At 37.7% G+C, this 13,590-nt stretch overlaps 1 protein-coding gene across 1 annotated transcript; it reads left to right on the top strand.

The window, feature by feature from the left end:
* The first annotated feature begins 5,824 nt into the window (after positions 1-5,824).
* LOC144433263 (T-box transcription factor T homolog 1-like) lies at positions 5,825-12,148 on the top strand. The gene is made up of 7 exons (XM_078121572.1): positions 5,825-6,018; positions 6,866-7,130; positions 8,046-8,186; positions 8,540-8,601; positions 9,157-9,221; positions 9,865-10,032; positions 11,799-12,148. The coding sequence occupies exons 1-7, from the start codon at positions 5,825-5,827 to the stop codon at positions 12,146-12,148; spliced, it is 1,245 nt and encodes a 414-aa protein (XP_077977698.1).
* Positions 12,149-13,590: the final 1,442 nt, after the last annotated feature.

The raw sequence follows: 13,590 nt of genomic DNA, 5'->3' as shown, positions 1-13,590 counted from the left end.
TTTTTGTTGTGTTTTAGACAGGTTTTCGTTCTTTCTAACTAGGTCTGTAATTTGAAAGAGGTACCTTGTATTTTTTTAGGGAAAGATAGAACGCGACTCGTAGATTTTTTTTCGACTATGTCACCCTTGCTCCTTTTCCATCGGATATCTTGATACGCAGTGTACAGACATAGCTTTCAAGATGATAGAAATTGATTCAATTGTATCAAACTAAACCTGAACCACATACAGTGTAATTTGAAAGAGATCGAGAATTTGTATTTTCTACCACCAGTCTGCTTCTTATCACCTTGTTAATATACGTAGTAAAAAAATGCACCTGGCATCAGTTTGGGAACTTTATGATTTAACATTTGACGCTCGCACCGCATTTTTAACCATTACGACCTACGAATTAATTACAAATGTCACACAACTCTCGCATATGTGATTCAAATTTGACTCTAAAAAAAGTCCTAACATTCAGCGTCAATTCATTTCAAGTCAGCTTATAGACTCGAAGATCAATATTTCAGAAAAATACCAAGGCATACCAAAGACCCGAATACAAAAACTCACACAAACACAATCGTGAGGTAACGTAGATGAGCAGAGATACGAAAGCAATCAAATCAGACATTACAATCCTAAATAGTAGAATTCTATTTCGCTATCCTCTGAACATTTTTTTTCTAAGGTGAATATTAATTCGCTCTTCTTTGATAACGTACAGGTCGATTGAGTTCGGAAAAAAGGCATTTAATAAATATAATAATGACTGCACACAAATATCGACTATGTCACTGCTACAAATTGTATGGATGTAACTTATTGATGAGCATATGTCATGTGCCTTTTAAATGATCGCCAGTAACGACATACACTATAGCACCGTTGATAAAGAACTGTAGACTTCGAACAGACGGGAGGCATATAGTAAAACCGCAAAGCTTTATCAAGTCTAGGACATTTGGATATTTTTTTACAGATAGAAAATACACATTTTTTTAAAAAACCATTGAGTTTGATAACACATAATAGCTTGACTCAGTCATTAGTTACAAATCAGACCGCTTCTGAAAACTATTCACTGGTCTGTGTCTAAAGATGTGAACAGTCATGGGCATGTGGCCCTGTAACTCATCGGTGTTTTATTACCATTTCACCGGGGAAGTACTTACAATGATTTTGTGCTATGTTTCGATTGCCAATGTATCAAAAAAAATGTAGCACATTTTCTAGTAGCTTTTGAAGGCACTTTGAGTATGCCGTTTGTAAATGATTTCATGTATTATATGATGTTTATTAAAATGGCTGGACCAGGGTAAACAATTACGCTAAACAACATAGTGCCTAAAAGCAAGAGAATTTTTTTTTTAAACTTTGCCTTGAAATGTTCGTAATTCAACCTCCATACTGTACGTTATGTGGTGAAATCAGTTAGGTCTCCCTTGGCCAACTCCCGTTTTTTAATACATGTATTTGCCAAATGTGCCCCACGCTATACAGCGAACTCTACCAACGACTGTAATTCTAATTCAACGATGAATGGTGTAAATTTTTATGTATTTTTCTTACTGTTCTAATATGTGGATGATTGTGCGATTAGAATGTATTAAATTGTTTCCCTTCGTAGTGTATATATGTATGAGATTTTGACGCTATGTGGGAACATGGTCGGAACATGATATCATCATGGTCGGCTAGACCAAAAGCTTCAGTCTGGTTTTAAAAAGTCATTCGCCTAGTCATGTGACAGGTCAGTATGTCGATATAGATAGCCAAGTCCATGGGTTACAGCTTAGAATACACGCTACAGGTCTTGTGAAATGTATATTTCACCAGTTTATTATTTTGTTTTGGTGGGAATTCGTATAATTGATTTGTTTGACCACTGGGTTGACCACATTGGATGGGTAGATGAATATGACGAATAATCAATTAGTGTGTGGTTTAGGGCATGTACAGTGATTCAAACTGTGAATTGCATAAAAACAAACATTGAACTTATACATTTATACGAATTGGAGAGGTCAGAACTATCTCGGTAACATTTAAAGTAAAGCCCTGTTAATCTTCATCACCCAGTCGCCATGTTTGCAATTAATGTTATAAGTGTCATTCTCAGCATGATATTTATGCACTTACAACAGTTTCAAAATGTCGAAAGTTCGAAACCAAAGTCCCAAAGTTTGGGATTACAATGGCAATATAGGCATCAAACAAGTGTTATTCTGAATGGAATCGCCATTTTTTGCAATATCGAAGGCTAAAATTCCCATTGTTTCGATATGTTTTCGTCGGAAGACCGCGAACTAAATTTTGACGGAGCCATAACGTTGTTTGCGGTCTGCTTCAAACGAGTAATTAAAGATCGTATGCCAGCCTGTAGATATGGCCAGCAACTATAATAGCAACATGCAAATTCAGGGAAAGGTTTCGGATAAAAAGTTATATAAATCGTTAAAAATACAGTTTATGACTCGTTACAAATCTCTGTCAAATATAAGTCTACATTTGGGGACTTTGCATTTCTTCATATGGGGGGGGGGGGGGGGGCGGGTTATCGAATAATTACATATTCCTTCGAAACACCGCTCTCCGTCAAGTTTGCTAGAGGTTATTCGTGGCTTTGGACCATTTCTCGTGGAGTCGAGAATGATTCAAAGTCACGAATAGCCTCTATGACTACAAGTTTCACGACCAGACTGGAAATGGGGTTATCTACTATGATAACACCTACAAGTAAGTTTGTCTGCTTCAATTTCAATACTGGTTATGATTGTACCCATCGACTTGTGAATTTGGATAAACTTTTGCAACTGGTTAAAAAGTGGGTACAAATTGTCGAATTCACAGTGTCATCGCGATATAACCCCTATCACAAACCTTCTCAAAATGGATGTCAGTAATTTGAGAGTTAGAAATTGTTCACTTTTGGTGTCGCCGACTCATTACCAATCCAAATTCATCTGATTGTGAAATCTTTTCATGTTAGCGATTTCAAATAAGGAAAATTGAATTTTTCGTCAGAATTTACACTTCGATTTTAACACTTGCATTTGACAGCTTCTAGACAGAATCGTCGATGTGGTAATAACAGTGCCGGGGGTATATGTGATACAAGCTGGAAATACCCGCTAACCGTCGAACAAAGAAAACAGCTTCACAGTTCGTTCTTGTTTCCGAAGCGAGTCTTTGCGCCCCTGATGCCGACCGATAAATACCCGCATATCAAAACACCTTTGGCGTTTGCAGGGTGTGATATTTATTTCGAAAACTTGAGAAATACCTATTTGTTTCTGAAGTATTTCATTCATCTTCAAAGTTAGTTGAAAGCCGACAAATCGGACTTTTCGTAAATTAATGGTGACTCTGGATTATGACTATTTTTTAACATCAAAACGACAAACTATGTTGTACTGTCCGACAAACAAACCATTCTTTGGTTTATTTCAAGTAGCAGGCTGGATGTCGAGATGAGCTTTAGGAAAAGTAATAAGTGTAAAGTTTTCTTAGAGGCCGTACAACCTGGCATAAACATCACGAAAACAAATATATACAACTATAAATGCTCACGCAAATGATGCAACAACGTGTTTGTAAGAAAGAAAAGGTTGATACGTGATCACAAATTGCTGGAAACTTTGCTGGGACGAAAACTTTATCGTGGTCTGATAACACGCCGGCCACAAAGTTATAATGCCTGTGAAATTCGAAAGTCAAAAATATCGTTGGTGACTTTCAATTTTTTTTTACTGTAATGACGGATCCTAAAGAAGACTAAACGAAAGTAGTTACCACGACAACTGTGTAAGTCTTGTCATTGGCGATAACACGGGCCTTGGTGGTGACATTAGACGTTCAAGTCATTAATTGAGTACTAAACAAATATCGATAAGTAAAATATAGTTATGTTTTCCATACATACATGCTTATGTTTCGCTTAAAAAGCGCAATTAATGAGTTTATTATAACTAGTCTTGATGCAACGAGTGCTATCTAGTGCTATTTGAGGAACACGCATTGATTGAACTTTGTGAAAGAGAGAGAGAGAGAGAGAGAGAGAGAGAGAGAGAGAGAGAGAGAGAGAGAGGGGGGTGGGGGTGGGGAGAGGATGGAGAGAGAATAGAGAGCGGAGAGAGCGACAGGGAAAGACAGGGCGAGAGGGGATACGGGAGACGAAGCTTTAAGAGACACTGAGAGGGGGAGTATAAAAGGGAGACGAATGACAGAGTGAGAGAAAAAGATGAAGAGATAGAAACAAAGAAATGAGGAAGTAAGGGGGTTTTTCATCTTAATATATTGGGCTTTTTGCCGTAATTAATTTTTTAAAGTTACATTAACGAATGTTTGATGAAATAAAATCGGAAATTATCAGTTACCTCTCTGAGATATACATAAATCGTACTTGACAATACTTTACATGAAATTTACCTAATATTTGAAGTGTGTTTTCACAGAAAAGTGACACTCGTGATATTTTTTATTATAAGCCTTTCAAATGAGAGGCGCAATGCTTTCAAACTTCAAAGGACTTTTCTGCGCGTTTAGCCGAGTTAGCTATCGGAATGTTTACAAATAAGCTGACAGTCGTTGGGTTAGTATACTGCATACAAGCGGTGGTCAGGTGTCATCCATGGAGGGGGGAAATTGACAAACATGGGAGAAGTCGCAATTAACAATAGTCAGTGTCCATTGAAGCTAGGTGAAAACAAACTATATTACTTAATTGAATGAAACAGACAAGGGCGGAATGTCCTAACAAATTGCAATGAACAGAAATCGGCGGCAAAAAAGAAAGAGATGAACAAACTCCCATAAAACGGACAAGTGAGGATAACCACGCCCTTCTTTTTGGATTTGCGGTAATTTCGGCGTATTTCAAAGGAAAAGGTGGGAATGCAAAGAAAGGCAAAGAATTCGCCGTCGCACGCGGCGTCTGCGTCCACTGGATTTAACCACAGAAAAAAAAAGGTTACCACCCAAAGCGAACGGTTGAACCGTGAACAAGTTTTGATTGAGGTGATGGAAATTGACAACCACTTGTCCTTGTTCAAAATGATTGAATCTGTAAATATTGAGCAAGAAGGCAACAAAGCAAGTCAAATCACCCGGAACACTTACAAGTGTGCAAGTATCCATCGCATTTCCTCCCTGCCTAGGTCCGGTCGGCGTCTTTCGATTTTTTACAACTTCAGTAAATACCTGCAACTACGCCTGATGACGGAAAGGGGTGGAAGGAATTGTTAGTAGCTAATAGTGGCCATGTTTTATTTGCTCATCGAGGCGAAATAAGAGAAGAGATATCGATTCTCAATTATGACCGTTTGGTTCACTAATTTGTAGCTGTGATACTATAAAAAGTTAAAACCGATTTTTAACACTTTTGACATTGTCTTATAGTTCAGTCGACCCGGCCTTTTGACACTCAGCTGGGTTCAAGTGCAAAAATATGTACTTGGCAAATACTCTGATCTATTCCCACGACAAGAAAGGGTGTGAAAATCACTGGATTACATTAAGGCGTTTGGACAATCAAATTTGTAATTGAAACCAATAAATATCGTCCGCGACCAATCAAATCACTTGGCCAGGACATGAATATTAACAAGGCGGCGAAAATCACAGAGGAGTTTTATATTATTTGCATATTCATGATGCGGTTTGCTCTGTGTACCCCGCTGGTATCAACACGAGTAATTATTCACAAGTTGGTAAACGCACATATAGGGCCCGTTCATTCAACTCAAGCAGTCATTCGTCGAGTGAACTCGCAAACGTAACAGTACCAACTCGTGTGTCAAGTTCAACTACATTATTCCGTCTTGTTTTCAGAAATAGTATGAGTACATTAGCCATGAAGCAGCCAGCGTACAACGTCAATCACCTTCTCAACGCCGTACAAACCGAAATGAGTGACTGTACCAAGAAGGGAGACCCAAGCGAGCGGGACGTCAAGATCTCGCTGGAGGACGTAGATTTGTGGAAGCGATTTGAGAACCTTACCAACGAAATGATCGTGACCAAGAACGGCAGGTAATTTGACATGTTACTTGAATTTTAGCACTCCTTAGAAATCAAATGTCAGACACAATTTTCAGCGTTAGTGAATGTTTGATTTTACAATTGCAAATGCAGCACATTTACTTGAAAGGAGTTTTCCAAGACATTTACACCTGAAGGTACTAAGTATATTGTAACTGCAAATACCCCTCGTCAGTAGTACTAGAAGCTGTCGTGTTTTCCTTGTAGGACGATCTTCATATAGACCGGCTAACCCTTCCTATTACATTTGTAAGGCTTGTACAATAGCACTATATTTGAACGTCCAGGTTCGTTCAGCTGAACCAGACCACCAAATTTAATCTTTGGGATTTTCATGTGTATTGTTATTGTGACATGTATGCTGTAGTTGCTAAACTTTCACATCAAAATGAGTAAATTTAGATGAATCTTCAAGTTTCATTTAAAATTGTCAACGTTGATTTATTAATGAACCCCAGAGAGTTTACGTGTATTTTGTAATTTCAACATAAAAACGACGGTGGGCGATGTGTATAATAACATATGCATAAGGCTGATCGGCTGAAAAAGACTCTCGGTAGACATTTATACATGCAAGTGTTTCTTAAGTTTCTTTTAATTAACCACGGGCGTCACTGCAAGTTAAAGGAAGCTTAAATATGTGGTTCGTGTAAGTTAACCAATTTAAAATGAATCAAATTTTACGAGAAAAGTTCCCTCGAGTATAATTCCCAGTTACGAGCAACACAGCGCTCAGTATTATCGGGTTCCACATTTAATTACCGTTGACGCTTGTAGCTTGTATATTTGGTCATTTCAGTACGCCTTTAGTTATCACCTCCCATTTTTCTCATTACAGACGCATGTTCCCAGTTCTACGAGTATCCGTCTCTGGTCTGGATCCAAACGCCATGTATTCCATCCTTCTGGACTTTGTGGCGTCCGATAACCATCGCTGGAAGTACGTCAACGGAGAATGGGTTCCCGGCGGTAAACCCGAAGCCGCAGCACCGAGCTCCGTCTACATTCACCCAGATTCGCCAAACTTTGGAGCGCATTGGATGAAACAGTCCATATCATTTACTAAAGTCAAGTTAACAAATAAACTAAATGGTGGTGGACATGTAAGTATGGCTTTAATGTGTGATAATACAACATGAACTAGAACACGGAAAATCGTCCACGCCCCTCCAGCTACGGTCATTGCAATAGGTTGGCACTTATTCGAAATTTCTAAAACACATATTTAAAAAACTAACTCTCTTAAAGTTTGTCAAATTTACCTATCTCAAGTCGAGAAACATGTACATTTGCAGTTGGTTTTTGTGGGGACAGTGAGTTGCAATACCGTATGTATCCCTATTCATGTATACCACATACAGGGATCGAATTGCCTGGGATCACATTTCCACCCATTGATCGATCAAAAATGTCCATGTGGCCAGGAAATAGTATCGATAATTCCTGACGCGTGTGTAATTTACTCAAGAGGGACATTTTGTCGCCCCGTGAATCGTCAAGTACTACTCTCAGTTGAAGTGTTTATCAAAAAGCCTCTCATCTCTATCGACGTGTAAATCGTTTCAATTGGCTTGTTCAGAAACAAATACTTGTGTGCAACTTAAACATATTAATACGTAAATAGTTCGAGTTGCGAATTACACTATGTGTATGGATCATGGAATATGAGAATACACTGCAAAATATTGCCTTCAGAGAAAACGGGCCAAATCAGTGTGGGTCCATACACACACATATCGTAATTTACCATACCGCCCTGCCACAAAATTCATATTTTGAAATTTGTTGCCACCAGAAGACGTAACATAACTCAGTTCCCGTTCCATTTCGCCAGAGCAAAACCCACTGTTAGAAATGTTGTATAAGTTAATTTCGGTACATTGTAATTATGTGCGTTTATTCACAATGCTGTATAATTTCATTAAAAAGACACCACTATTGCTTTCACCGACAATGCTTGTTTTCAATTCAAGATGTGTTCAGACTTGATACTAAAAATTCTGTCTTTTCTTTTACAGATCATGCTTCACTCTTTACATAAATATGAACCCAGGGTACATATCATTAAAGTAGGCGGCAGTGATAAGCAACGAATGATCAAAACTCACACGTTCAGGGAGACTCGTTTCATCGCCGTGACTGCCTACCAAAATGAGGAGGTGAGAAAGAATATAGAAACCCCTTTTTTAAACGTTTGAGATTGTGTCTTCGGTGACTACATACATAAAAGATATTGTTTGTCCAGGAGCTGACGTTACTATCTATGTTTTTCATCGGCGTATCGTGTAATAAAATCCATTTACTATTTACAGTCAGTTGTGTAAATGTATAGGTTCAACAAAAGAATCTGTTTTCGCATATCAAAAAATGTCGATTGAACTTGCCGACTAACCCGTCCATAGATACGTAATCGTACATCGCATGCATATAGGGGTAGTTACTGTATTGCCAGCAATAACGTAGGTGTGTGTGTGTACAGTAGTAACATTTTCTTTTCTTTTTTCCTCCATAGATTACAGCATTGAAAATCAAACACAACCCGTTCGCTAAAGCATTTTTGGATGCAAAAGAAAGGTAAGTGTGAATGGGCCACTTGTTGATTTACCGTGAAACGTCGGTAACCCTATTCGCGATCTCACCTGTTATTGTATTTAGGTGTTAAAGCTGTGAATTACCTATGGATGGGTTGTCTATCGACTACCATAGCTTGTTGTTTGTAGACGTGTCGATGTAAAGTCTCCTTTCCCCATTGAAATCATGGCTATCTTTGTATTAGACTATGAACGACACAAAAAGTCACTTTCACAGCTGTGTTTGGAAATAGTATTTGCTACACTTTCATACGTATGACGGTTTTGTATGATGACCGCACACTAAATTGGCCACCAAATTACTAATCTAAACACAGAATTTAAGTAATTCACTATTTATCCTGACTTTGCCCACTTAGACCGAAACCGCTCCTTCTTAGTCGTCGGCTTTCCTTTGCTGTGTTTTAATCCACCTTCGTCATAAGTATGTGTATACAAATATTAGACTTGTACTCGATTTCATAAGATAATTTAGAGTGTGTGCGTATATTTGGTTTTTACAAATTTGTATAATTATGTATGTTTTACTTTGTTGCAGATACGATGGAAAGGATATTATAGCTGAGGCACATGCTCATGAAATGCAACAACAGTGTTCACAACGTAAGTGTAGTAAATGTCGATTTCATTTTGATCAGTTGTCGATTTCATATTAGTCAGACATTTTTTTCTAGTAATAGGAAACCACAGTTTGAAACCACGTTGGTGTTTTGAATAGATGCGATAGTGATCCCATGTGTGAGAAAAAATGTTCAGTCGACCAATTTACAGATTGTCACTCCACGTTAGCACCTTAATGTTGTGTGACATCGTAGATGTGTTAGTTTTCTGAGCTAATTTACACAGTTACCAGTAGATCGCCCACATGTGTGTTTTATTAACCGTGAAAGGAACCGTGCCAATTTTCTTAGCGTCCCTTGATATATGAAACATGTAATGTCCATGCTATGGTTGGGATGTCCACAGGTAGTCAATAAATTTGATAGTTTTACCAGTGCATACACACCTTTCGATAATATATTGTTGTTGTTCATTTCACACCTTGTAGTTTTATATACACGGTACGTTCTTTTCGTTGAAAGATCATCGTCCGTTTCACTTGTATTCCATTAGTTTAATAAACTGTTGACAGTGTTGTTCATTTTACCATGCCTGTATGTTCATTCGTTGTTCATTTAACTTGTAGTATTATACACATAATATGTTCGTTTCGTTGATACATTTCCGTTGTTCATTTCATTTACAGTTGGTGGATGGTTTCTACCTGGTGCTAGCCCACTCTGCCCAGCTCCCGATCCAAGACAATTCAGCGCACTAGGTCTACACGGAGCACCGGGATGTGACAGATACAACGGACTACGAAGCCACAGGGCCGCTCCATACCCATCACCATATCAAAAACATCCTCAAACTGGTGAGTTTATTTTTTAATACTCTTCTCCCTCTATTCATTTGTCATGTTATTCTAAAATCCAATACTGTGTTATTCAGTATACTCCAAATAATACCAGCATAAATCAAACAGGCAAATTTGTTGCCAATAAATCAAAACTATGTCCTGGGACCCTTTTCCGTGAAATGGCGGGATTATAGTGATTCATATACCAATCTTCAGTTCTGTAATTTCCTTCCCAGATTAGGAAGATAGCGTTTCCCTTGTCTATGTTTCCTTCAAGTTTCGATTGTCATCGCTAAGACAATAGTATACCAGCTCTTTTTAATTAAACTCATCGCCTACGCCACACTTTTCGTTGTTAATCTTGTCTACGTCATCAGCTAGGGGCTACTCACCCTTCCCCTTCCTGTACTTGTAATTTGGGTGTTACAATGACGGTCAAGTGCAGACTTGTTGATTACATTAAATAGATTTCCATTACCGATAACTCAACGATAGCGTATAATTAAGTCATGGAGTGGACACATCCCATATTTTTTATTAGCGTACGTAGGTGCGTTCTTCAATATTTTATGACTGTCTGTATATGTTGTACACACCCACAGTGTGTGTCGTTTGAACCATGATGTTGACTCATCGGGAGTTTTCGTCATGTTTCTAGGAAAAGGTGTAATTATTTTGAAATAACCGAGTATGACCCCTCCTTCAGCGATCGACCGAGAAATATGACACGTATTGTGCCAATTTTTTAGTGTTAAATGCAATGTTTCTGACGTTGTCCCCCGATGGCAGAATGTGATTCTGGTATTTGCTTTTCTGTAGTTACTTGTGACTTTTTTTTTACTACAGCTCTGTAAATGGCGAACACGTAAACTTTTAAATTGTGTTCTACGAATAATTTCAAAAACACAAAACTCCGAAATAAAAGAAATTCTTGATGTTTAATTTAATTTAATAAACGTTGTTGTTTTGAACACTATCAAACAGTTTGAATGCGATGGCAATTTTCAGACCAAGTACCCAAACAACTTTAACAACTACGTCGATTTTATGGTAAATCACGAACATTTTTATCCCTAAAACTCATCCCGTATCAAACATATCTAAAACGTACAACCTATGATTTTAAACCACGTGGAATAATTACACACATATTATAATAAACATCGTTTACCAGGGAATAATTTTAGCGTTGAAGAAGTATCTTGGATTTTGCGAAAGATTTCGAGACTCTCCAACTTTGTGAAACCGTCGATTGCTTAGTTTTCTGTCATGTGTTTGGTGTGCCATGAAACTTCGTAATTACTTTCTTTGATGGTATCAAAATATAAAACCCAACATTTATAAAAAAAACTGTACAGATGTAGGAATTGTGACTGGTCATCAATATTCTTAAGCGAGTTGATGTAAATTTTGCGCTCAATTTTATGCACGTGGATGCAATCGAGTGTAGTCAGAGCAACTTTGGCCGATTTATTTAACTAGCGCCTTCACAGTATCAAATAATCGATAGCGTATAGTGCTTTTAAGTTAAAATTGGTAATGTTTGAGAATATTTGCAGATTTGGACTGTTTTTGTGTTAAAATTGATGGTTTCGAAAAAAAAAGAAACTAGAGGCAACGATTATTGAATATGGTCAGGGATTTTAACAGGGTATACTGAGTTTAGTCGATATGTATTTCATTACGGATATTTTATTTTATTACGGATATCCATTTCATTATGGATATTTTATTTTGATGACAAGTTTACTGATAAGTATACATTTTTCTGTCTATTTTAGCCAACGGCTACCCTCCCGAGTCGATGGTTCCAACACATGACAATTGGTCCGGATTACCAGTCACGTCACACGCCTCAGCACCACAGTACCCAGCCATGTGGCCAGTCAGTAACACGTTGACGGGAACAACTGCAAACACAGCCATACCAACTGGTATTATCCGTGCTTCATACGCAGCAATTCCTACATCTGTAACCGCGACAAGTAGTCTCCACTCTGGACATTCACCTGTGTATGATAACACTAGTGCCGATATTTCAATCACTGATGCGTTCGCCGCTTCATCGCATCACCACACATCTGCGACTAAACCAAACGGTTGGAGTCCACTGACGCCACCTTCGGTGTAAATAACTGACGAACATTTGTGGATAAATTTACGTATTTTGCCGACTTGGATACTTCTTGTTGATCGTTTTGTACCAAAGAGTTTATTTTTATATGTCAGTGAACTCCGACGACATGTTTTTTTCCGACAGTGACGATCCATCCATCACAGTATACCAGCGTTAAGTTCACAGTTTGGTACCAAACTTCCTCAGGTTACTACGATTGAGTACAGAGTCTACGCCAACAACTTTTAAAATGTATTTTCACAAGCAAGACTTCACATTATGTGCCTTCTCTCTAAACGCAACAACTCATCTCATGTATAGGGGACAGACTGAAAGGCTCTCTGAAACAATTTTGTTGTAAATATACGGTGCAATTTTACCCCAGACTGTATTTCAGCTACTAAATTTACTGAACAGCTCATTGTTTTAATTTCATTTATCTATTTTATTCGTTTATTTGAAGACATTACATTCGAGATTTAGGATGTTTGAGATCCACCGGAAAGAAAAAAAACTTAGTCACGACATTCGTCAAAATTAGCAAGATATTATCACAACAAATCAATCAGCCTTGGTGCAAAAAAAATGACGGAAAAATTAAGAAGAATAATCAATCATTTTATGGAAATTTGATATCGTACAGTTAGTTACTATGGTTTTTGACAAGAGTTGTTACATTTGCTTTCTATATTTTCATGTGTTTCTTCAACAAATTTCTGTTGTCTTTTAACCGCAAGGGGTAGTCCAATAACGGTTATTTATACTACTTGCCAAATACATTTTTTGATATTTATATATTTTATATGCTTTATCTGCCGTTTTTTCATAGAATAAAAAAGTTAGTGAATTTAATGAAATATATTTCTTTTGAATCTATGTGTTATTTGCTTTCGGAATGTTGCTATGCTAGTATATATAATTTTACTTATTTAAAAAACAGTTTCGCCCTGTCCTGTGTTTGTCTCGCTCTTACTCCGTCTCTGTCTCACTTGTCTATGTCACTCTGTTTGTGTCTTTTTCCGTCTTCTCTCTCTCTCTCTCTCTCTCTCTCTCTCTCTCTCTCTCTCTCTCTCTCTCTCTCTCTCTCTCTCTCTCTCTCTCTGTATCCTACATTTTCACAATACTTTCATACTATTGGAAATTACAGTATTGATTTCATTTAGTATCTGTGGCAATGCCTCACTCTAGGAATGGAGGACATGGAACAAGAAAAAGTGAAAGTCTTCCACATGACCCCTTTCACCTGTATATACATTTAAAAAAAACACCGAAAGTATATTTTTGGCCAATTTATTCTAGTATTAAATGTCGACTTTTTTAACACAGACAACGGGCGTGGACAGCTTATATCTGGGTGGCCTGAGTCCCAGGGGTTCTTAATCAAATGTATAAGTTGTGTCGTCCTTGTCTGGCTATCACTACACATGGTCGTAAACACGTCCTGCGATGACAATGGT

This window comes from Glandiceps talaboti, chromosome 3 (genome assembly GCF_964340395.1).
Source record: "Glandiceps talaboti chromosome 3, keGlaTala1.1, whole genome shotgun sequence".
Taxonomy (NCBI): Eukaryota; Metazoa; Hemichordata; class Enteropneusta; family Spengelidae; genus Glandiceps; species Glandiceps talaboti.
This window is presented reverse-complemented; position numbering and strand designations above follow the sequence as displayed.